The sequence below is a fragment of the Cavia porcellus genome, unplaced genomic scaffold, assembly GCF_034190915.1.
Source record: "Cavia porcellus strain 051 isolate PalLab524CR breed Dunkin Hartley unplaced genomic scaffold, mCavPor4.1 scaffold_14, whole genome shotgun sequence".
Lineage (NCBI taxonomy): Eukaryota > Metazoa > Chordata > Mammalia > Rodentia > Caviidae > Cavia > Cavia porcellus.
The window spans coordinates 76710398-76735001 of record NW_026947497.1 but is presented as its reverse complement, the minus strand read 5'-3'; the positions used below and the strand labels follow the sequence as shown (position 1 = coordinate 76735001).

Genomic DNA, 24604 nt, shown 5'->3' with positions numbered 1-24604 from the left:
TCTCCCCCTAGGAACTAGAGAGGAGGGCAGGTGGGCGCAGATGGAGACACCCCGGTGTCCAAGGGACCAGAGCTGCCTAGGTTTTGCCCATTCCACCTGCTGAAGCCACCACAGGGCCCCTCGGGTGGGGCAGCCAGGGTGCGCCTGGGAGACAGCAGGACCCACTATCGGGCAACTGCAGGGTGCCAGTGGCAGAGCTCAACCTGCTTATCACCCCTGGCCCTGGGCTGATGTACCTGGCTTGTTGGTCACTGCCCTAGCCCACCCTCGGCCCAACGGCAGCGGCTGCCTGGGAATCAGAAAACCGTCTGCAGGCCTGGGGTGGGGGTGGAAGGGTGGGAGGCCCAGGTCCCTCCCTCATACCTGCAATTCCAGAACCTGCAAAGCTGAGGCAGGAGGATCACCACTGGGTTTAAAGCCAGCCTGAATTACATTGAGACCCTGTCTCAATAAATACACACACACACACACACACACACACACACACCCCAGGGGCCTGTGCCCCTGGGAGAAAGGGAAGTGATTTCCCCACAGCATGCTAGCTCCTCTGTTACTGACCTCACAGGAAGCCCCTGGAGGAGATGGAGGCTGCTCCTGGTCCCCCACCCTGCTTAGGAGCTGACAAGGGGTCTGGGGAGGGGGCAGCGTCTGGGCACTAGCTGCCCTGTAGGCTGGGGTCAACCTGTAGCTCTGGTCCAGGGCCAGGAGAGAGTGACAGACCACCAAGCACCCTGATAACAGCCCTACCTTATCCAAACCTCAAGACATGGGTGGGGCACAGCTAGAATCCAAAGCAGGTTCTCAGAAATGGGGAGGGAGCATGGGGGCCTCTACTGGGGCTCCAGACATGCAGGAAAGGGGCAGAAGGACATCCAAGACCTAGGGAGGCTGGGGAAAGGTCCCCAGAAAGGATGAGCTGCAGCCTGAGGACTGTCTGTCCAAAAGAAACCCTAAAATCCCTGCGCTGGGGGGGAACAGGGGCACACGGAATCCCCACCCCTGAGCAGGAAGTCACTGTCTTCTGAGATCATGTGCTGGGCCAGTGGGAAAACTGAGGCCCCGGGAATCACGGGAGAAAACCCCCAACTGGCCGAGGACAGAGCCCTCCTGTGACGGGGGCAGGGACAGACTGGCCCAGCCCCCTCAGTGCCCGGTGCCCTGGGCCTTCTCCAGGGGTGCAGCTCCCTACCATGCGCTTCACATCCAGGCGCTGGCCCGGGGACCAGGCCCAGGCGTCAGGCCTAGACCACCAGAGGAAGGCCCCTGGGGTCCTCTCTTCCTGCCTGGCAGAGCTGAGTCTGGGACCACACAGGCATGTACACACCCGCTATGGTGACGTTCTTCGGTGCTGTGAGTCCACTGGACACAAGGGTGGTAGAAGCAATGATCTGAGACCCTTGGTAATCACTCAGGCCTCCTCACCCCCACCCACCCCGGGATTCCCGCCCCACAATTCCCAAACAGTGGTCAGCTGTGCGCAGGGGGAAATAATCACAACCCACACGACTGCAATCCACGACTCTGTTCACTGTGTGCCAGAGCCTGGACTCAACCTAGGGACAGGATCAGAACCAGCAGGAGGCAGGGTCAGGGTGAGAAGGGAACAGAGGATGCAGGGCTGCACTGTCCGGAGCACTCCTCCTCAGTCTCTGGGCCGACGGCTGGGCTCCCCAGTTCCCAGGCAGCTGGCGCCCCCTGAAGTCAGACAAGGGTGCTGCAGGGCTGAGACGTAGGTAGCCCAGGCTGGCCTTGAACTAGGTGATCCTCCTGCCTCAGTCTCCAAGTGCTAGGATAACAGGCATGCGCCCCCAGGCCTGACACTGCTGCACCATTTTACAGATGGGAGAAACATTAAGCATCTTGCCCAAGCTCACAGATCCAGCCAGTGCTGAGCTGGAGCTCAGGCTTCTGGGGATCCCTGGACTTTGTCCAGCCCGACAATCTGTCCCTGCCCCAAGACCCTGATATCTAGGATAGAAACACAGCAGGGCACTGAGACCCATGAAAGGTATTAATTTAATGACAAATAGGGTGGCCTCGGCCCTCCCGCCAGGAGAGTGGGCGAGGCGGACACAAAGCCTCTGCCCGGGCTCTGGTTGGTGACGAGTGGGTATAGGTGCTCCTGGCTCTGCTGGGGACGGAAGGGAGATTGGGAGGCTGAGGCTGGTCCAGGGGTCTCCTGCATCCAGGGTCACGCAGGGCCGGTGGGCAGCTAGACAGAGTGGGAACGAGTGTCCCACGGCACACAGCCAATCCGCTGCCTTCGGGCAGAGCAAAGGAGAGGCTGGCACTACAGGACTCAGTCCAGGGCTGGGGCTCCTTTTATGTGTGTGCGGGGCAAAGTCTTGCTTTGAGGTCAGGCTGGCCTCAAACTCAGTGATCCTCCTGCCTCAACCTCCTGACAAGTGGGATTATAGGTGTGGACCACCATGCCCATCCCCCATCCCCTAATGCTCTGCTTGACATGTCTCATATGAAACCTCACCAAGAATCTCCTAGCTGGGCATGTTGGCACAAGCCTGTAATCCCAGCACTCAGGAAGCTGAGGCAGGAAGATTACTGTAAGTTTGTGAACTCAAAGTCAGCCTGAGGTACATAGTGAGACCTTGTTTCAAATTTAAAAATTTAAAACAATTTTTAAAAGCCTGGGAGTGTAGCTCAGTTAGAAAGCCCTGAGTTAATCCCCAGTGTGACACCCTCCCAAAAAACTTCCTTAAAATAAAGGAACCCCCTCAAAGCACAAAGCTAGCCTCAGTGTTGTCTTTCTCTTGCTGTCTCTAGGACTCCTGGGCATGCGCTAGACGGCTGTGACCCCTTTCCCTCTCCCCACCCAAGGTCTGCATTCCTGCCCCCCCCCAGCACTGAGCACCTCATTCCAGGGTCCCCCTCAACACCCCAGTCTCAGGGCAGCCCAGTTCTCACCTCCTGGAGAGAGCCAGCCTCCCCGCCCCCCAGAGGCCCTTTCCCTGGGCAGTGGCCCACAGGCTGGGGCGGCGTCCCTGGGCGGGGCGGGTGACAGTGAGCACAAGGGCATGGCGGGAGGTTGGGGGCAAGTGTTGGCACCCTCTCGGGCCCCACTGGTCTCTGCAGCCAGACAGCATCAGACATGTACCTAGGGGGAGAGGCCAACGCAAGTGTCCCTGTCTCGGCTTTGGGGGCACACAGCTCCTGTACCCCACTGTTTGAGGTAAGGGCTCTCCCAGTGCCCTGGAGAGGGAGAGAAGAGTGAGGGGCAGGGCCTGTGAGCTGAGGTGCGAGGGGGCTCAGCTTCTCAAACCCTGCCAGCCTGGCTGCTCCCGGGGTGCTGGTTTGCACACTCACTGTGGTCCCAGCGGTGCGCAGAGGGTCAGGTACCAGTTCCTGGTGCAGCCCTGGTTGAAGGAGTTGTATACATGAAGGTCTCTGTGCTGGAGGGGAGCCAGAGGGGATGACAAGCTGGAACCCCAGGGACCCTCGCCAGGGCTGCAGCCAGAGTCGGGGGACAGAGGCTAGGCACCCCAACTGCAGCCTCCGGCCTCCTGGGTGGCTCGCCCAGTGGCATACAGCCACCTCCCTGGCCTTCTTAGGGACCCGTTATCCCACCCCTCCTTTGGGGCGTCCTTGCCCTTTCTGTCCCCACTGGCCAGTAGCACATCTGCAGATCCTCCCGAAGCCACCTTGTCCCAGATCTTCCCTCTGCTACTCAACCACCCCAAAGACAGTCCTATCCCACCTCTGCGCCCCATTTTCTCATCTCTCATCTCTTTTTTGTTTTGAATTTTTTTCTTTGAGATAGGTTCTCATTATGCATGTAGGTCAGCCTGGCCTTGAGTTCTCTGTGTAGCCCTAGCCCAGGGTGGCCGCAAGCTCCAGTCTTCCGGCCTCAGCCTCATTAGTGCTGGGATTACAAGTGTGCACCTCCATGCCCAGCATGTCTGTTTTAAGACAGGGTCTAGAGAGGTTCTGTAACTTAGACTGGCCTCAAATTTCCAGCAATCCTCCTGCCTCAGTGTCCTGAATCCTGGGATTCAAGTCAAATCTCTGATATTTTCCCTCCTAAGAAACATTTTCCTGGATTTCACTCTCTGGAAGGGCACTGGGGGCCAGTCACACTTTTCCAACCAAAAAGCACATGGCCCAAAAAAATCTGGGCTGAAGGCAGTCAAGGTCAGATCTTGCCAAGGAAGCTGAGGCTCAGGCTTCCCACTTCAGTTTGTGCTTTCTCAAGCCCTCATATCTCCCAGTCTCAGCCTCAGCTGGATTCAAGAGCCCTTGCTGGCAAATGTCAGGTCACAAAGAGAAACCCCTCTGCTACCCCAACACTCGATACCCATGCCCAGAAGGAAGGTGGGTCTTCAACACCACCCTCGTCCAAGGAACCAGACTGGCCAGGCAGCTCCAGATTTCCCACCGTGGCCGGAAAAAGGACCTGAGCCATCGTGCCGGAGGAGGAGACCTTACAGCATTGGAGAGGAAAGCGGGTCTCGTCTGAGGTTCAGAGGAAGTATTTACAACAGCTCAATGACAGTTACAGAATTTTTAAATTTAAGAGACTAAATTTGGATTTCTTAGATACGTATGAAGTATAGAAAAATGTGGGCTGTATATAAAATATAGAAAAATTCTTAAATGAAAGCCAAGCATGGTGGCCCACACCTATAGTCCCAGCACTCGGGAGGCTAAGGCAGCGGGGTCACCTCAAGTTTGAGACCAGTCTGGGCTACATATCAAAAAACCAAAAAAAACGGAGGAAGGAGAGAAAGAAAAAGTCACACAGATAAAAAGGAAGAAATGAAACCTTATCTCCAGATCTGATTTTTCATAGAGAAGTAACAAAAAGATTTTAGACCTAATAAGCAAGAAAGCAAAACTGCAGGTCCAAGACCAATGTGTGAAAATCTGCTATATTTTCTGCCAGGTGTGGTGTTGCACGCCTGTCACCCCAGCACTCTGCAGGCTGAGGCAGGAGAATCACAGCAAGTTCAAAGGCTATTCCGGACTACACAGTGAGTTTAAGGCTAGCCTGAGCTGTATAGTGGGGCCCTGTTTAAAAAAAAAAAAATGGACCCCAAGAGTGGTGGTACAGACCAGGCCTGTTGGTGCAGAACTGTAACCCTAGGACTAGGGAGGCTGAGGCAGAAGGATCAAGACCAGCCTGGGTGACATACCAAGTTGAAGGCTCCACTACACAACAGTAGCCTGGTCCCCCAAACAAAACAAAACAAAACAGATAAATAGTGCTTCATCAAAAACATCTGCTTGGGGCTGGGGATTTAGCTCAGCTGCATAAGCGCCTGCCTTGCAAGTATGCGGTCGTGAGTTCGATCCCCGGTACTGATAAAAATGGAAAAGACAAAAAAAAAAAAAAAAAAAAAATCTGCTCTTTGGAATGAACTGTGAAGACAAAAAAACGAAAATTCACAAAGTTTGAGAAAATACTTACAAAACACATTTGAATTCAGAAAGCATACAGAACTCTTAAAATGCTATAAAGCACACACACCAGATTTTTAAAAACTGGGCAAAAGATTGGAACAGACTCACCAGACACTCACGGATGGCAAATAAGAACAGGAAAAGACCCTCAACAACGTTATTCATTAGAAAACAGCAATGAGAAACCGAGCCAGGCACTGAGGCACACACCTGCAAGCCCAGCATTCTGGGACATAATGCAACTCTACATAGCAAGCAAAAGGGAATGAACCACAATGTGTGCTCAAGGCAGCCCGATCCCTAACGCTTGGTACTACTGAAAGAACCTGGCTTGAGGTTCTGGAAAAAGAAAAATGGCAAGGAGGGAGCACAGGTGAGTGGCCCCAAGAAGCCACAGAGGAAACTGACTAGAAAGCCCACCAGTTTCCTGGGACAGTGCAACTGTTCTGACCCTTCATCGTGGTGATGGCCACAGGACAGCATCCATTTGTCAAAATTCCCAGTTGTGCATTGACAAAGGCTGAATCCTACTGTTGGTACCCCACCCTAGTCAGAATATGCCGGTTTCTTCGCTGCCTAGGTAATAAACAGCTCCTGTTCCAGACCCCGTTGTCTCTCCCTCTTCGGTCTCTGTGATGCACACTGTATGAACCAGTCCTCAATGCACAAGCCATGCTGCCTTGTACTGCCCGCCTGCTTATTCCACGTTAGCCCTCGACTACCACAGGTCAAGGCCTGAGACGTGGGAGTGCTCCCGTCAGGGCCCGGGGGTATAACTAAATCTGTCTCCAAATCCTGTGTTTTTTGTTTTTGGTGTTTCTGCTTGCTACTGCAGCTGAATTATTCCTCAGTACTCCTTTCAGGAAATCCTACCCTGAAGCCAGTTCCCCCCATCAAGGCTAAATACCACTTTTGATATCTGGGCTTTTTATTTCCTTTCTTTTTTAGACAGGGTCTCACTATGCATTTGGGGGGGGGTCTTTTTCTTGTTTCTTGATACTGGGGATGGAACTCACGACTGCCCGCTTGCAAGGCAGGCACTTATGCCGCTGAGCTAAATCCTCAGCCCCTACTTTATTTATTTATTTATTTAACTTTATTTATTTATTTATTTGAGGCAGGGTCTCGTTATGCAGTTCAGGCTGGCCTTGAGCTCACTTTGTAGCTCAGGCTAGTCTCGAATTCGCAAGGATCCTCCCACCTCAGCCTCCCCTGGGTGCTGGGATTACAGATTTGAGCCGCCACGCCCAGTTCACTATGCATTTCAAACTGGCCTTGAGCTAATTTTGTAGCCCAGGCTGATCTCAAACTCTCAACCATCCTCCTGCTTCAATCTCTTAAATGCTGGGATTAAAGGTGTGTGACACCACACCTGATATCTGGGCTTTTTTAACCTGGCCCACCCAAGGGCGACATCGTGCCTGCCCCACTTCCCGCCACCCCTCACCCGCCTTCACGTCCCGCCTGGATGGGACACAGACCTGGGCGCCCCACTTGCTCCGCATACCTGGCCCTCGTAGGAGCGCTCAGCCGTGCTCACCAAGAGGACCTGGCTCACCAGCAGCACCAAGAACGGAGCCAGAAAGCCGGCAGCGGGGATCGCCACCAGTAGGCTGTGAGCGAGCGAGCTGCTAAGGAGTCCAAGAATGAGGTCGTCCTCTGTGGGCCCCCCACTCTGTCACAGGTCCTCCAGCATCCGGGCTCCGGACCACCCAGCCACGCCCCCCAATCCTCGCCTCTCCCCAGCCCGGGACTAGTGCCACCCTGGCCAAACCGCCTATGCTTGGGCATCTAACCCCTGTCCACCCTAGCCACGCCCAACAAATTTAAACCCCGCCCAGTAGCATTCTGGCTAGCCAGGTTCACTTTGGCTCCGCCTCTCCCTTTATAACTCCATCCTAGCCACGCCCCATCCAGCCCTGTCCAACCAGTCCCTGTGCTCCATTCTGAGTCCCGCCCACCCACGCTAAGTTTACCACGCTGTCGCCTCATCCGACCCTTTCCTGGTGTCCTTACCCCACCCGTTAGCCCTCTACTCCCTCCTGTCCCATCTGTCACCTGACCTTACCCACTTTGGCTTGCACTGAGCCTAAGCAGCTTCTCCCTTAGCTCCGCCCCGCGACTCATGCGGTCCCTGGGCCAATGTGGATACGCCATGGCCTTGTCCAGGTTGAAGGGCAGGTGGCTGGTGCGCGCCAGGAACAGTAGGGAGGTGACCAGCAGAGCGCCAGAGTAGAGGCACAGGGACACGATGAGCAGCATGAAGAAGCGGAAGTTGCGGTGACCAATACAGTTATTAACCCATTTGCAGTGGTGGTCAAAGTCCTGGGGGGTGACAGGCAGCAGGGACATAACGTGAGGACCTGTCCCTAAATCCTGAGCTTCCCAAGACCTCCCGCTAGGCCACCTGCTCTTCACGCACTGGCTTCCACCTGGGAAGAAACTGAGTCACAAAAGCCCTGGCGAAGGCATCTCAGTTGTTGGAGCAGTTGGGACAGGGAGTGCAAACGTGTTTGCGCAGTGCTTGTGGGTACCAGTGCAGGCCTTAGGACAGTGCAGGCCAGAATCCAAAGGTGTGAATCCTTGGCCTTTGGCAGTCTGGGCCCCACCCAGTGTAGAGTTCCCGGCCAGATGTGGGTGAGAGGTCAGCAGGTGGGCAGGCAAGGGATGCTCACCTCCACACAGATGTTGCACCAGGAGCAGTGGTGGGTCCGAGGCGGGCGGTGGAAACAGCACCTTGGGCACCACCGCAGGCGGAAGGCCTTGTAGTTCACCCACACCACGTGGACTATCATGGGGTCCTCTTCCGGGGAGCCTGGCTTGGAGAGAGACCCCCTCCCTCACTCTGCCACCTGGGGACAGACCCACAGCATAGAAGGAGGGTCTTGGGGCTGGTGGTCAGGGAAGCACTTCCGACATCATCCCTGCAGTACCCAGCCCTTAGGGTGCCACCTCTGCCTCCTTGGGGCCTGAGGCCTCACCTTGATGTAAGGTGCCAGGGTCTAAGAAGTTGAGTGAGATGAGACTGAAGAAGGTGAGGAGGAAGAGGGGGCCTGTGACTGCGGGAACGGCCCATTCTCCGTTCTGAGCCAGCCACCTGCAACTGAGACCGGATCAGCCTCAGTTGGGAGTCGGGCTGACCCAGAGCTCTGCCTCCTACCCCAGGCCTGCCTTGCCTGGGCCCATTTGCAGACCCTCAAGCCAGCTCTAAATCTCCAGCCAAGGGACAGACTCCAGGGGTGCCACCAGATGTCACTAGCAGCATTAGCAGCCACCTGCAGCTGCCCAGATGCCCCAGCCCTCTAGAGTCCCCCCTCCCGGTTTGTTCCCTGTAACTAGCATATCCTCTTTCCCTGACCTTTGCCCCTCCCCCCCCACTCTGCCTCTTTACTCTGGTTATCTGTTTCTTCCTGTAGGAAATCTAACAATTTATGCAGAAGACTCACGGGAATGCAAAGAAGAGGCCACTGAAAACCACCAGTAGGACTCCATTGAAGGCAGGGAACAGGCTTGGGAGGAACCAGGAAACTGGGGTGAGAGGCGGAGACTGAGGACCTTTCATATGGGACATGACATCCTTTAGGATCTGCCCGGCTTGGCACAGCTAGTCCTCCTGTGCCACTGGGGAAATCAAAGGCTCCAAGCTCCTCCTCCTCCCCCCATGGCTTTCAGAGTTCCATGGTGACAGCAGCTTCAGAAGCCACAGCCCAGGATAGAAGAGAAGAAGCCTCAGTGTGAGGTCACAGAGGCTGAGGAGTGGGGTGACTTCCGCTAGCAATATCTTCCCCACCCCCAAGGGATGCTGGAGACCACTGCTACATTGGAGACTGACTCAAGTGTATCTGTGTATCAGGACATATGCTTGGGGCATGGTCCTCAGTGTGCAGCGCTGTGGGGGTTGGAACTTTTAAGGGGTGGAGATGTAGGACATTTTATATAGAGGGCTTGGGTGCTGATGGGATCTGGTCATGGTTTATGTATAGATCCCCCTCCCAAGGCATCATGTGTTCATGGGCAGGGCTTTTGAATGGTGACTGAATCACGAATGTGCTGTAACAAAATGTGCTGTTCGGGGATGGAGTGTAACCTGGAGGAGCCCCCTCCTCTGGCTCCCCTCTTCCCTCTCCGCTTCCTGGCTCCATCATGTGCACAGCTTCCTCTACAGCCCCTCTGCCACGTCATCTGGCCTGGAGCCCACTGATCATGCAAAAACTGTAATCTAAGCTAAAATAAACCTCTCTCTCTCTCTTTTTGTCTTTTTTGTTTTTATCGGTACCAGGGATTGAACTCACAACTGCCTGCTTGCAAAGCAGGCGCTTATGCCACTGAGCTAAATCCCCAGCCCCTAATAAACCTCTTCTTTTAAGTTGTGGGTATCAGTCTTGTCTCATTCTATCACTGTGCCCTTTATAACCAAAATGTCCTGCACAGCCAACTCTGTGGCTATAGCTTTCCCCATCCCTGCTAGGGAAAAGTTATAGTCAAAGAGGAGAGAATCTGCCCCACACCAGTGCCACTGGGTCTGTGGTGATCAATCCTTAGCTAGATCCAGTACAGAACTCACTCCTAGTTATGTGTCCTTTGTGTCTGCTCACGTCTCCATGCATAGCATGGAATGGAAAGTCCTGTGTATTCATTTCAATGAGCCACCCTGGGCTCTGGGGAAGATGCCAGCCAAGATGGTGGTCAAGTTCCATACAAGTCACACAGAGGTCCTCATCGCCATCCTCTCACCCCATGTGGAATTGGAGGGTCCCTATCAGGTTGAATCTTTCTTCTGGGCAAGCAGCAAAATGGGTCCCTCATGGACCTGTTGGTTGCTTCAAGTATACAAGGGGATTTTGTGGCTGACAGCAAAACCATGCAGGGTTTCAGGAAGACAGCAGAGTAGTGAACAGTAAAGAAAAAACTTTTCTAATTTTGGATCCAGATATTTGGTGTTAAATTTTCTTTTTCCTTTTTATCGGTACTGGGGATCGAACTCAGGACTGCCTGCTTGCAAGGTAGGCGCTTATGCCACTGAGCTAAATCCCTGATCTGGTTGCACATGCCAGTAATCCCAGCACTCAGAAGGCTGAAGCAAGAGTATTTCTGTGAGTTCAAGACCAGTTTGAACTACATAGAGAAATCCTGTCTCAAAAAGATAAAATGCTAGCTCATAGAACATGCTTTAGTAAATACAAGGGAATTGAAATAATTCCATGCATATAATCAGATCATTGAGCAATGAAATTGGAAATCAATGGCAAAATAAACCACAAAAAAATTTTTTTTGTCTTTTTCATTTTTATCGGTACCTGGGCCACAAAATTTTATAAATGCATGAAAATTAAATGACACGCTGCTGAAAAATCAATAGGTCATAGATAAAATTAGTTAGTTTCAATAATTAAATGGTGTTGCTCATACAACATCCCAGAACTTATGGGACACAATGAAACCAGTCCTATGAGGGAAATTTATAATGGTAAATTCCCATATTAGATTGATATCTAATCTAATATGGGAGCTGGGCGTGGTGGTGCACGCCTGTAATCTCAGTGTCCGGAGTGTTTAGAGCACTCTGAACCCCGGGAAGAGGCACACACACACCAAGTCGGGACACGGGGGTGCAGCGCCAGGAAAAGAAAGAGAAACACGGCAATTGCAACTTTACCGCACTGCACTGCACGCACAGTCTTTATTCCAGGATTCTTATATAGTAAACCGGATCAATTTACAGAGCACAGACGATTAACTAGTGAAAAAGCATTTTTTGTGACAAGCTACAATGTGACAGACTACAATGTTTACCTAAACTACCTAAGTTAAGCAACATCAGTTTTTTTAGCCCCTCCAGCCCAGGAGGAACTTCATTAGCCTAAGAATGTTGTTAATTATGTTTGTTTCTAGTGTCACTATGGTGGTCGGCCACTTCCTCATGACTCTGTAAACAAAGCCAAGTCACACAGCATGGGTTCAGAGGGTGAGAAGATCCCCACTGAGAACAGGCATTCCTGTCCCGCCTCTGTCTCGCATACTGGGGGCTATTGTTTACTGCAGGTCCCGAGGGGGCCAGGGCCTTCAAAGTGACTCCTCATCCCCCACACTTCCTTCCTTTTTATTTTTTAAGAACAATTTCCATAAGACCAGATTATTGTAGCATTACGTCTTATGCAGTAAAAATACACAAGAACTATGGCAATGAGAGCTATAATCAAGCTAAGTCCCATGCCGCTTAAAGTGTGGGTAAAGCTTTGCCAAATTCCTTTAGGGTCCAGCCCTTCCAAGGAATGAGCAAGCAATTGAGCAAACTTTGCCAGAGATTCGCCAGAGATTCATCATCATTATGCTTTGCAAAATCTTTGTCAATTTGATTATGCAAAGATTTTATTTTCTCTTGGGCACAAGTATTTCTATTTAGATACATTTTAATCATTTCCCATTCATGTTTTGTTTGATTATATGGTCGTTGTGTTATACAGAAAGTAGTTGAATTCCAAACACATTTTAAAAACACTTCATGCTGAAGAGCCAATATTTTTCTTCCCATCTATTCAACTGTTGGTTTAAGAAGGTCTATTTGCTGCTGTAGTTTAGCATTTATTTGCCATTGGGTTAACCAAAGTTTATGAGAATTCTCATGCCATTGTTCTACAACATGTTTTTCTTGCAAAGAGGTTTGTAAAGCTATTTTTGAGACTGCTGCTAAAGATGCCACAGTTATCAGACTTAACAATATAGCGACCACTATTCCAATAAATCTTTTTGTACATTTTAACAGATGTTGAAAAAATTTAGTAGTGACAGAAATTATTGGGTCTTGAGACCATGGTCGAGTTAGATTTACAGGTAACCAAATATGAGTTTTTTGTTGTAACAGCATAACTGTATAAGGCTTAGTGAAATTTAATGTGCTATTTAAACAGGTAAACAATTGACAATTTAAACAAGTACAAGAAAAATGTGTAAAATTAAAAGTTCCCACTAAAAAGACATAAGGCAGAGGTAATATTATATATCTTAAACTTAGTAAAATTATAAGTAGTAGATACAGATTGACTAGTTCCTGAATAGGAAACATTGTACAAGGTTACAGGTTACATAGCGGCTGGAATCTTCCAAATGTGATTTTGGAGATTATGAGGGTACTCTTTGGCTGCGACAGCAGCATTGGCGATTCCACCGTCTCCCCACCACAGGAGATGCGTCTTTTGAGGGAAGACAGGAGCCCCGTCAGTTATGTTCTTTGGATCTGGAAGACTATATATAACAGAGAGATTACATCTTGTCTCATTCCATTCAGCACATCCATTAACAAATTTTCCAAATGGTCCCCAAATAATATATCCATCAATATTTTTAGCAAACTTCCCCATACACTGTTGCCAAATTATGGGATTATAAGAAATATTATTATAAGTGAAATCAGGGCATACAGGATATGTGTTTTTATCAGGCACTGTTAAATTTTTCCAGGCAACATTAAAAGTTTGAGCAGCCAAGGCTTGAAGCCTTGTCCTTTTGTTGCCTGCTTTTATTCCATGTTGAATCCAATACTGCCATCCCAGAGGGATGCAAGGCGGTTCCCCAATGCAAATAGGCCTTTGATTGCCATAATAAGTAAAATTGAATAATGTTCCATCATCCTGATTATGGGGGGTTAAATCAGCCCACAGTGCTGACAAAATTTCTCTTGGTGTTGTATATAGTGAAATATCAATAGTTCCCCATACTACAGGTTCCAGTAAAGGGGGATTTGGAATATAAGCCCAATAAGAATGTTGGGGTACCTCAGTCCCCGATGCAATGGTGAGCAAGGCACATAAAGCTAAAAACAAATTTTCAGGGTTTAAAGGCTTCCCTGTTTGAAGGACAAGCCATTGCCCTTGTTGGGTCAATTTCTTTATTTGTCTCCATGTAGGGAGAGGGTTTAATTTGGTCGCCGTGAATGGCGGTGGGAATTTCTTAGCTGTAATCTGGCCATGGCGGCAACAGGGACAGGTTCATTATCTTCATCCTCTAGCTGGTTTTGAGCTCGCTTCGGAGGATACGGTTCCTCAGGGAGTTGTCTCCAGGATTGGCGAAGAGGGCCTCGAGGCGCAGATCTTGATCCGTCGTCCAGGGACCCATTGTTGAATTCCATGTTCTGTGGAGATATAACCAAAACCTCTCCCCTTATAGAGCAATGTCCCCTTCTCCCATTCTGCCTCTGGGGCTGTTTTAGTCCAAATAGGCTCATTAATCACATATGGTTGTTGCTGCTGTTCGAAATGTCTTTCAGCCCTTGTTAATATTTCACCTTGTGGTAAATTGAGAAAATTTAAAATAAACAGTACCTGATGCAGCAATGTTTTTGGACTGTTTTGCAATTTAAACAGTATTGGTATCTGAATATCCTCCTGTCTCCTCCTTTTTAATTTTTTAATTTGCAACTTAAGAGTGCCATGTGCTCTTTTAACAATAGCTTGACCCTGGGGATTATATTTAATCCTTGTAACATGAATGATATTATGGAGATCACAAAATTGTTTAAATGTTCTGTTAGTATAAGCGGGTCCATTATCTGTTTTGATTTTAGAGGGAATTCCCATAACTGCAAAAGTCTCCAATAAATGTATAATAACATTTTTAGTGGATTCTCCCTGTTGGGCAGTAGCCCATAGAAATGAAGAATAAGTATCAATAATTACATGCACATAAGAAAGCCGGCCAAAAGAAGGCACATGTGTAACATCCATTTGCCATAACTCATTAGGTTGAGTTCCTCTAGGATTAACACCTGAGGGGGTAATTCTTAAGTGTAATGGCCTGCAAATAGGGCAGGCTTTTACAATTTGTTTAGCTTTTGTAAAGGGTATCTTATATTTAAAATGTAAATGTCCGGCATTAGCATGATTAAATTTGGTGTAGTAAACATAACTAAAGAATCTACTGCTCTATTACCTGATACTAATGGTCCAGGTAACTGAGAATGAGAACGTAAATGAGTAATAAAATAAGAATGATTTCTTTTTTGAACATGTATTTGTAATTTTTGAAATAAAGACAATAAAGTAGGTTTATTAGAATATAACACAGCTGAATAGATATTTGTCACTACTCCAACAGAATAGGCTGAATCAGCTATAATATTAATAGGTTGGTCAGGAAAATCTAAAAACACTTGCAATATAGCAAAAAGTTCATTTTGTTGTACAGAATTAAAATTTGTCTGACGTACCCAATAAGATTTTTGAGTCTAATATGCAGTTTTATTTTTAGATCCATCTGTAAATATAGTCAAAGCTTGTGGAATTGGTTGTATAGCTAATAAAGTATTAACCGCAAATTGTTGATGTCTAAAAAAGTCCCATAATTTACTTTTAGGAAAATGATATGAAAAGTGAAAGGTTTGGCCCAGACAGGACACTGTAGCCAGGAAACCACAACCGGAAGCAGGAAGCCCCATCTTGCCCTGCCCCCAGGAAGTTACCTGTGACGCCATCTTCCCACCCCTGGGAATTTACATATGGCGCCAAACCTAGGACCAATGGGCTACCTGTGTATCCCTAATGCCCGCCTTAGGTTCCACCCCAAACCGAGGCTATTTACAGGCCCCCACGCCACGTGTCCGCAGGAGAGATCGCCGGACGCCAGCGGTGGGGTTGCCGGTCATCTCTCTCCGTGTTCTCAGAATAAAGGCCGCTTTTTATTTTATATTTCTCATCTTTTGTTAATATTTTTCATCTTTTGGAAATAACTCTATCATTTGGTGCCGTGACTCGATCGGCAGGCAACTGACTCTTGGGCCACATACCCAAAGTCTTCTAGCCGATAACCAGATAACATCCTGGATTAATCCCGAGCTTTTTCCTCTCCCAAGACGTTCCTGTCGCCAGCCGCCTGCACTCCGCATGGGCCAGACTGATTTCAGGTGAGCACTCCCCGGGAACTTTTCGCACTGGGCAGCCCCAGTGGAATGTTCTCCCCGTCTGCGTGGGTCTGTGCATTTTCACGTCCTTAGGACCGCCCAGGGCAGGGTTCTTTCTGGGCAAACCTGTGTCCACAAAATCTCTCACGTTCTTTGGGTTCGGATAGCCCAAAGCAGGGATCTTTGGGACCGCCCACACTGAAAGACCCTCACTTCCCTTAAAGCCTTGCGCTTTCACGGGCAAAACTGTTACTGACCCCACGTAGACTCCATTCGTAAATCTCTCAGTGACGACTGGAGTTTACGAGTTTTTGGAACCGTAGCCGCCGCGTGGTACCACAAATAAGTGACGACTTGTTCTGGACCTCCGGTTTTTTTCTTGCCTGACTCAGTCATGGGGAACGTATTTTCTAACTCCCAAAAGACGCCTTTACGATGCCTAATTTCCAATTTATGTACTCTAAAAATTAAAGGTACCATAAAAACTAAACAACTAACTTTTTACTGCCAGGAGGTCTGGCCAACCTACCTGCTTATGGGCAAGCCTTGGCCCAAAAAAGGAACATTTGACCCCTGCATACTCAGGAACTTGTACGATTTTTGTCAAGCTGGCAACAAGTTATTAGAACTCCCTTATGTCCAAGCCTTTCTTATTCTGAGAACACGCCCATCTCTCATTAAGTCTTGTGCTCCAGCTGAGATACTTTTAGCTAAGTCTACTGCGCCGCAAACTTTTCCATCCTGCCCTCCGTTGTTTTCCCAGCCACCGCCTGCCTACCACCAAACTCGTTCCCTGCCATTACCTCCCGCCGGACCGCTCTCCCCTCCCCCTATGCCTGATTCTCTCAGCAGCTCTAATCCCTCTCCATTGCAGATACCTCCCGCTGTGCGATCCTCTCCCTCTCTGCCTTCCGGGACCCATAACTCTCCCAGCGGCTCTGATCCCTCTGTTAGTGCTTCCTCTTGGTCTCTGACTTCTCCTGAGAATTCTGTATCCCCTACAGCATTCTCACCACCCGCCCACCATACTAGGTCTCCGTTTCTGTGTCCTTCCAGCAGGTCGCGTGATTGTTCCAGCTTGCGTGGGGAACAGTCGCCATGTTCAGGAGGGCCACATGGCGACTGGGCGCCGCCATGTTTCAGGTCACATGACAGGGCGCCGCCATGTTTCCAGGACCCTCACTGTCAACAGGCGTCTCCTTGTGGCTCCTCTTGTGAACTGCAACAGCCGCCCTGTTGCAGTGCTCATGACACTTCATTGTGCTGCCGACAGCAGTCCTCTAGCTGCAAGGCACACAGTGAGATGCCATCTGCTCGTGTTTCCCAGGGTGACCGGCAGCAGCTCTGTAGCCGCTCTACAGATGATTGCTCACATGCGCCTACTGGAAGGATAGCTGCTCAAAAGCCCTCTGCTCTGGAATCTCCTCTGGCTCTGCTACCGCTTCGGGAGCAAGCTGGCCCCGAGGAACTTGTTAACATCCATGTGCCTTTTTCCCTTTCTGATCTATCCCAGATTGCCCATAAATTAGGTAGCTTTTCTGTTGACCCACAGAATTATATCAGGCAATTTAAATTCATTACTAATTGTTATGATTTACATTTTAAGGATGTTTATGTGATTCTAGATACCTCTCTCATCTCACAAGAACGGAATCAGCTGTGGCAAGCAGTTCGAGAAAAAGCTGATCACAGACATGAGGTAAACACCGCTGGTAATGACTCTAGGCCTATAGCTGTGCCAGAGCAGGACAAGCATACTAACTATAACAAACTTTTAAAACAGGTCCAGGAGGCTAATCAAAACCCAGCTATGTTCCTAAATTGGCTTTCTAATCCTCGTGCCCTGCAAGCAGTTCCAGCTTCGCGCACTGTGTCGGGCCGCCTCCCAGCCCCTCCCCCATGCGCCGTCCCAGCCCCTCCCTCCCCTGTGCGCCATCCTCGTTGCCGCCGCCACCTTACACGTTTCCGGGGGCAGTCTGAGCCCGCCCCTGCGCGCTACATCCCAGCGCTTGCCCCACCCACTGGGCGTGCTCTGCCGGAGTGCCGCGAAACAGCAGCTCAGTGGCTCTGCTCAGCCATGCTTTTTTACAATTTGGCTCCGCTCAAAAGATGCTTTTTTATTACAATTCTCAAACCATTTAATCAAGGTTTTTGGCCACCTGATAATTTTACCAGCCTTGTTTATCAATCAAAGCCTTCACCAATCTCCTGTTTTACAACTAAGGTTATAAATTCCTTTTTGCTGGGAACCACTAGCTCTATTTCAAGACAAGGGTTTTCTTCAAAGTTTTATTTTATTTGTCTTGGTTCATACTACTGCAAATAACAACTTTAAAAGTAAATGTGTTCAGAATTTGACAGTATTAGATCAGTTTTGATAGATTTATTCATAAGATTGCTAAACCTTTACTGAAAAATGTTTCCATTAAAGCCTTGTTTGGCAGACTAAAGCTTTGTTAATTCTACGTGTCACCCTATAAAAAAAGCGATGTGCCATCCAGATAAAGCCTGCTCTCTAATCTAAAATGCCAATATTAAATTCCTACATACTTACTTAATTCTACTGTAGTCCAAATCCCAAATAAAAAGGCAAAACTTGACCTTCAAACCTTAGAGAGATCTTAATATGGTTTTTCATATTTTTAACACTTGTGACACTTGGAGTTCTGAGACAGGTAAACTTACACAAGGTGGAGCTGCCTGGCCCCACCATGGACCACGCTCAAATGCAGCAGAAGATACTGGGCAAGAAAATGCCCCATCCTGGCATTCTTTGAGACCTTACTCCAGGGCTACTGGACTGTCCTAGCCACCAGAGAGTGGGTAAGTCATGCTAAGTAATAGCCCTCACAGGAAATGTCAACACTGCCAGATTCGTCACCAACAGAAAATCGCTGCTGGAGGCTGAGGGGGTTCAGGGCAACAACAGCCCCCTTTAAGGTGTCTGTCTCAGATTTCAAGTCGCACAAAACTCTCAGGTAAGACATTCTCTATATTTGTGGACATAGAGGCCATATATACAGAGGTCTTCCTGAGTATTCAGGCTGCTATATTAAGTCCTCAATCTCTATGACAGGGTATTGATGGTCAACCTATGCCATTTACAAACAGGGCCTATTTTGTGCAGGTCCCAGTCTTCTCACTTGGTTTATACTTTTTCAGGATACATAAAAGCCTTTCTCATACTTGCTAAAGTTCTGTTACAGCAAATCATTCCAAGGACTACAACCAGGTTACAGCGACCCATGCCTAAATCAAAGTTGCCGGACTGCCATCCTGGTTTCACATTGCTCAGGCTAAGAGGTGCCCTTCCAGCCCTAAATCTGATCATTCTGAGTGGTCATCTCATCTTCTGTCGCCTACCCGTCTCCGTCTCACAAAGGCCTCGCAGCCACAGTTAACAGGCTAAGTCATGTTTTGTTATCCATTTTGGTTCCTAATTTCTTACATTCTATTAATGATCATTTTTACAGCAGGACTCTTTAACAGTATTGCCTACAGACTCCAACATCATGCATACCAGAGACAAGCCTCACCAACCTACCATCTTAACTTTTACGTTTAATTTTCAGAATTCTGCCTTACTGTGGAAATGCTTCTACCTCAACATGGTCCTGATAGAATGATATGTCTAAATCAAAGGCACCTTTCCTTCTACCTCACCTGGGTCCTTAAATATGACAGTGCCATGTCTCCTCATAACATTTTGTCTCTTTGTTTTTCCAGTCTGACATACGTGCATTCACCAGTGAAGTTGTCCTGGCCAAAACACCTGGCACCAGCGTCTACCTGGGCATCAACCTTCATCCCGTCAACTCCCCTAGGCTCCAGTACAGCGCCCTTTGCCAGCAGGAAGTAGTTAAAGAGAGAAATCTTCGCCCCTTTTCATAATAATAATCATAAGACGGGATATGAAAGGTTTGGCCCAGACAGGACACTGTAGCCAGGAAAGCCACAACCGGAAGCAGGAAGCCCCATCTTGCCCTGCCCCTAGGAAGTTACCTGTGACGCCATCTTCCCGCCCCTGGGAATTTACATATGGCGCCAAACCTAGGACCAATGGGCTACCTGTGCATCCCTAATGCCCGCCTTAGGTTCCACCCCAAACCGAGGCTATTTACAGGCCCCCACGCCACGTGTCCACAGGAGAGATCGCCGGACGCCAGGGGTGGGGTTGCCAGTCATCTCTCTCCATGTTCTCAGAATAAAGGCCGCTTTTTATTTTATATTTCTCATCTTTTGTTAATATTTTTCATTTTTTGGAAATAACTCTATCAAAAAGGTTCCCATGAAATCTGCTAAGGCAATTTGTAAGGTTTCAGTAATTGATAACAAATATTCCCATTGTTCCTTAGTTAAGGGGATAACTATATTATTTATATCTTTTCCTATCAAAGTTATAGAACAAGCTCTACCATTCATAATTAAAGAGGCAACCATATCAATATAAGGCATAACATTTTTAGATTGTTTAGTCTTAGCAAAAACCCATTCTACTGGCATAGCATTCTGACCCAAAACTGTAGAGGGATATTGAAAAGTATTAATAATATATAAAGTTAGAGGCAATTGAGGATCAATCCTAATTAAAAATGCATCCTTAATTCGTTGTTCTACAAACTGTAATTCCTGCTCTGTTTTTGCTGTTAATGCACGAGGGCTACAATGGTTAACATATCAATTAGGTGAGATTTTTGTAATTCTTTACAGAGGAGAGTGTTGTTCAACATATCAATTAGGTCACTTAACATATCAGTTAGGGAAAAAAGGTAAAACAAACATATTTAGTAAGCCATTTTACAGGTTTGTTATAATACACATATAATGAAGCCATTTTCTTAGAGTATAACGTTTGCCATTCATGAGGAGCAAAATTTCTATAATGCTCTGACACCGCTAATAATATCTCTCTAGTATAATGAGCTTGAGGGCCATAAAGGGTTACGGCCTTTTTTAATTTTGCTAAATCATCCATATTAAATCCTTCCCATCTAGGGGGAGGTGCCACTCCATCTACAGGTTGTGGCCTAATAACAGGAAAAGCAAAGGCAGACGTTTCCTCATCAGGATCCCCTATTTTTGGTATATCGGCCAAAGCTAGTTTAGCCTTCTTCCAGTCAGGGTTAGATGGGGGAGGTGCGGAGGGAGATATAGGCAGGCTCTGCTTAACGGAAAGCTGTTCTACCACCCGTGTTAGGCGTTGTACAGCCTGTAAAAGTGGGCGATCGTCAGAAGTTGACATTGCTGCGGCGAGTTCTACTTTTGGTTTGGACGCCTTTTCACTAGTTAAAGCGATAGTGTCATTTTGGACTACAGTTTGCTCCTCCTCTGTGAGGGGTAATTCCTGAATAACCAGTTTAATTTCTAGTTGGAGATTTTCTACAATATGTTCATCTTCCATAGCTTTTAATAAAGAGTACACAACCGACCAAATAGCCCAAAAACGTAAAGGAATTTTCTCATCCTGTTGCATAGCCTTCTCTATATTAACTCTCGCTCTCCTCCATAATTCTACATCCAAAGTTCCTTCATCCGGAAACCAAGGATTATATTCTTTAATTGTATGAATACACATATCCAAGTCAGCTGACCTGAGCGATATGCCATACATAGATAGTAAATGTTTAAAAATTTTTAAGAAAGGAGAAGAAACAGATTGTCCCATTTCCCCGTAGTAAAAATATATATACTCACCTCTCCTAAACGACCTTCGGGGTCCCTGATTCGGGCGCCACTTGTCAGGAGTGTCTAGAGTACTCTGAACCCCGGGAAGAGGCACACACACACCAAGTCAGGACACGGGGGTGCAGCGCCAGGAAAAGAAAGAGAAACACGGCAATTGCAACTTTACCGCACTACACTGCACGCACAGTCTTTATTCCAGGATTCTTATATAGTAAACTGGATCAATTTACAGAGCACAGACGATTAACTAGTGAAAAAGCATTTTTTGTGACAAGCTACAATGTGACAGACTACAATGTTTATCTAAACTACCTAAGTTAAGCAACATCAGTTCTTCTAGCCCCTCTAGCCCAGGAGGAATTTTATTAGCCTAAGAATGTTGTTAATTATGTTTGTTTCTAGTGTCACTATGGTGGTCGGCCACTTCCTCATGACTCTGTAAACAAAGCCAAGTCACACAGCATGGGTTCAGAGGGGGGAACATCCCCACTGAGAACAGGCATTCCTGTCCCGCCTCTGTCTCGCATACTGGGGGCTATTGTTTACTGCAGGTCCCCAGGGGTCCAGGGCCTTCAAAGTGACTCCTCATCCCCCACATCTCAGTACTTGGGAGGCAGAGGCATGAGGATCTCTATGAGTTTAAGGCCAGCATGAACTACATAGTGAAACCCTGTCTCAAAAAAAAAAAAAAAAAAGAAAAGAAAAAAGAAAGGAAAAAGAACAACAACAAAAAAAGAAAAATCAGAGTACACTCAAACAAATTAATGTTGAACTTCAGGTTTCTAAAAAAAGAACAAAAGTCAAGCCCAACAAAAGCTCATATGAGGGAGGAAATTATAAATAAATCATTGCAATGGAGACTAAGAAGACAATACAAAAAATCAATGAATCAAAGAGTTGGCTCTTTGTAAGATTAAATAAAATTCAAAAATCTTTTGCCAACTTTATCAAGACAAGGAGAGAAAAACTCAAATCCATGCAATTAGGAATAAATGGGTGAAATCACAGCAGATCCTGCAGAAATCCAGATAATCTATACATACTTCAAAAACTTGTATTCTAAGAACATGGAAAATACTGGAGAAATGGACAGATTTCTAGACACGTATGAATTATCAAAGCTGAATCAAGAAGATATAAAAATTCTAAATAAACCAGTATCAGTCAAAATTTGAGATATAATTTAAAACCTACAACAAAGAAAAGCCCAGGCCCTGACTAATTTGCTGCTAAATTCTATAAGAAATTTAGAGACCACCAAATACTTCTACTTCTCAAACTCTTCATGAAATTGAAAGGGAAACAATATTCCTAAATTCATCTTTGGAAGCAAGCATTACTTTCACACCTAAACCAGAGAAGGATCCAACCAAAAAGAGAATTATAGGCCAAACTCCCTAATCAACATAGACACAAAAATGCTAAATAAAATACTGGCAAACAGAACGCAGCAAATCATCAAGAAAATTATACACCGTGACCAAGTAAGAATTCATCCCAGGATGCAGGGATGGTTCAGTGTATGCAAATCAATAAATGTAATACACCATATTAACAGAGCCCAGGACAAAAACCATACAATTATCTCAGATGCAAAAAAAGTGTTTGACACAGTCCAACACCCACTCATAATAAAAACCCTACAGAAAACTGGAATAAGTGGTCTTTATCTCAAGCTGATAAAAGCCACCATCGCCATGCAAGCCAACATCGGACTAAATGGAAAAAACACTGAACCTCTCATTCTAAAATCAGGAACAAGACAAGAAAGTTCACCGTCACCAACTCTTTTTTTTTTTTGGTACCGGGGCTGGAACTCACACCACCTTGTGCTTGCCAGGCAGGCACTGTGCCACTATATCACCAGCCCCACTGTCCCACTCTTATTCAGTATAGTTCTGGAAATATTAGCCAGAGCAATTAGACAAGAGATAAAAATAAAAGGAATAACGATAAGAAAGAAAGAAGTTAAATTGTCATTATTTGCAAATGATGTGGTACTCTTACACAGAAGATCCCAAAACTCCAACATAAGACTTCTAGACTTAATAACCAAATTCAGTAGAGTAACAATACAGTTAACACTCAAAAATCAGTAGGTCTCCTATAATACAAATAAACTCACTGAGAAAGAAACTAGGGAAACAACACCTTTCTCAATAGAATCCAGCTGTATCTGTAGTGTAGTGGTTATCACATTTACCTGATGCAATAGCATCCAAAAAATAAAAGAAACACACACCTAGGAATCAATCTAATGAAGGAAGTAAAATACTATTGCATTTAAACTACAGTATGATGAAAAGGGGGGTGGAAGAAGATATCACAAAATGGAAACATATCCTTTGTTCTTGGGTAAGAGCCAGTATAATGAAAATGGCCATATTTCCAAAACTGTTATGCACATTTAATGAAATCTTGATCAAAATACCGATAATATATCTCGCAGAATCAGAGAAAGCAATCCTAAAATTCACTGGGAACCAAAAGGCAATCAGAAAGGCAATTCTGGGCAACAAAGGCAAGGCAGGATGCATCACAATCTCTGACTTGAAATTATACTACAAAGCTACTGTGATTAAAAACAGCATGGAACTGGCAAAAAAACAACCCAAAGATCAGTGGAACAGATCACAGGGTGCAGAAACACCTCCAAAAATACTCAGCCACCTTCTCTTTGATAAAGGAGTCAAACACCTTCACTAGAAAAAAGACTTAATCCCTGGTATCGATAAAAAGAAAAAAGAAAAAAAAAAAGAAAAAAGACTTTAATGATGCTGGAAAAATTGGCTTTCTACATGCTGAAGACCAAAACCAGACCCATATCTTTCATTATGCAGGAACCTAAATTGCAGTGCACCAGTGCTGGCATTTTTGCTCTCTAATTTTCAAGGCTGATTATTTTGGGGGTTATGTCTTACTTTGGTGGAACATAATTGGTGCCCCCAGTGCAGGCACGATGGGAGGCACAGGCAATCTGATGCTGGGACCTCTGCATCTGCCGGGTGACTTCTCAAGTGGATCCCAGTGGGGCCTTTAGATGGCCTCGGTCTGCTTCAGACCTGCTTTGGCGAATGTGGCCATTTTCCCAGTTCCACCAGCAGTCCCAGTGAATACACTGCGACACTGATAACGGAAGGACAGGTCACTGGATGGCAGAGGCTCATGGCCCCGGGCACAGGGCTGCAGAGGGGCTCCCGCCGTTCAGCATGCCCGTGCCAGGGACTTCATTCCCCTTCCATGACCTCTGGGGCTCCACTGTGCAGGGCGACTGTGCACTAGGAACCCAGCTCACCGGCTGATAGATATCCCACTCGGTTCCTTCCGCAGGAAGTCCAGAGCCACCGAATCCACAGGGACCAAGGAGGGGAGGCAGGGTGGAGTGAGTTTGGAGTCTTGGGGTTTCTTTTCTAGAGCAATAGAAACTTCCACAACAAGGATAATGGTGACATACCACAACATTGTGCAACCTGATTTTTCAATTTTATTTTACTTTCTCTAGTCCTGGGGATCAAACCCAGGTCCTTGCATGTGACATAGCAAGAGCCCTGTCACTGAGCCCTGTCACTGAGCTGCATCTCCAGCGCCAACACTGTGAATATACAAACACTA

General features: G+C 47.2%; 1 protein-coding gene and 1 long non-coding RNA gene across 8 annotated transcripts; both read right to left on the bottom strand.

Annotated features, from left to right (window-relative positions):
• Positions 1-1459: 1459 nt before the first annotated feature.
• Positions 1460-9093, bottom strand: Zdhhc19 (zinc finger DHHC-type palmitoyltransferase 19). 7 transcript variants are annotated; one of them, XM_063224337.1, is made up of 8 exons: positions 8862-9093; positions 8397-8518; positions 8091-8230; positions 7568-7740; positions 6923-7028; positions 3322-3407; positions 2923-3112; positions 1460-1695 (listed from the first exon to the last, which is right to left on the bottom strand). In XM_063224337.1, exons 1-8 carry the CDS (start codon positions 8984-8986, stop codon positions 1588-1590), a joined length of 1050 nt encoding a protein of 349 aa, XP_063080407.1. In that variant the 5' UTR covers positions 8987-9093; the 3' UTR covers positions 1460-1587. The 7 variants fall into 7 exon arrangements, with proteins under 7 accessions (XP_063080407.1, XP_063080404.1, XP_023416116.2 ...); XM_063224334.1 differs by lacking the exon at positions 1460-1695 and adding an exon at positions 1708-2261 and having other exon boundaries at positions 3322-3371; XM_023560348.2 differs by lacking the exon at positions 1460-1695 and adding an exon at positions 1709-2261.
• Positions 9094-11059: 1966 nt separating this feature from the next.
• On the bottom strand, positions 11060-24169 carry LOC134470354 (uncharacterized). Its single transcript, XR_010039196.1, has 2 exons — positions 21002-24169; positions 11060-13543 (listed from the first exon to the last, which is right to left on the bottom strand). It is a non-coding gene; the product is annotated as an uncharacterized LOC134470354 (long non-coding RNA).
• Positions 24170-24604: the final 435 nt, after the last annotated feature.

Excerpts from the sequence above, each read along its gene's own strand:
- Zdhhc19 (XM_023560348.2), bottom strand. The coding sequence starts at position 8,986 with ATGTCCCATATGAAAGGTCCTCAGTCTCCGCCTCTCACCCCAGTTTCC. Across the intron at positions 3,408-6,922 it reads AGCGCTCCTACGAGGGCCAG|CACAGAGACCTTCATGTATA; the intron begins GTATGCGGAGCA and ends GCTCCCCTCCAG. Across the intron at positions 2,262-2,922 it reads AGGCTGGCTCTCTCCAGGAG|GCAGCGGATTGGCTGTGTGC; the intron begins GTGAGAACTGGG and ends CTCTGCCCGAAG.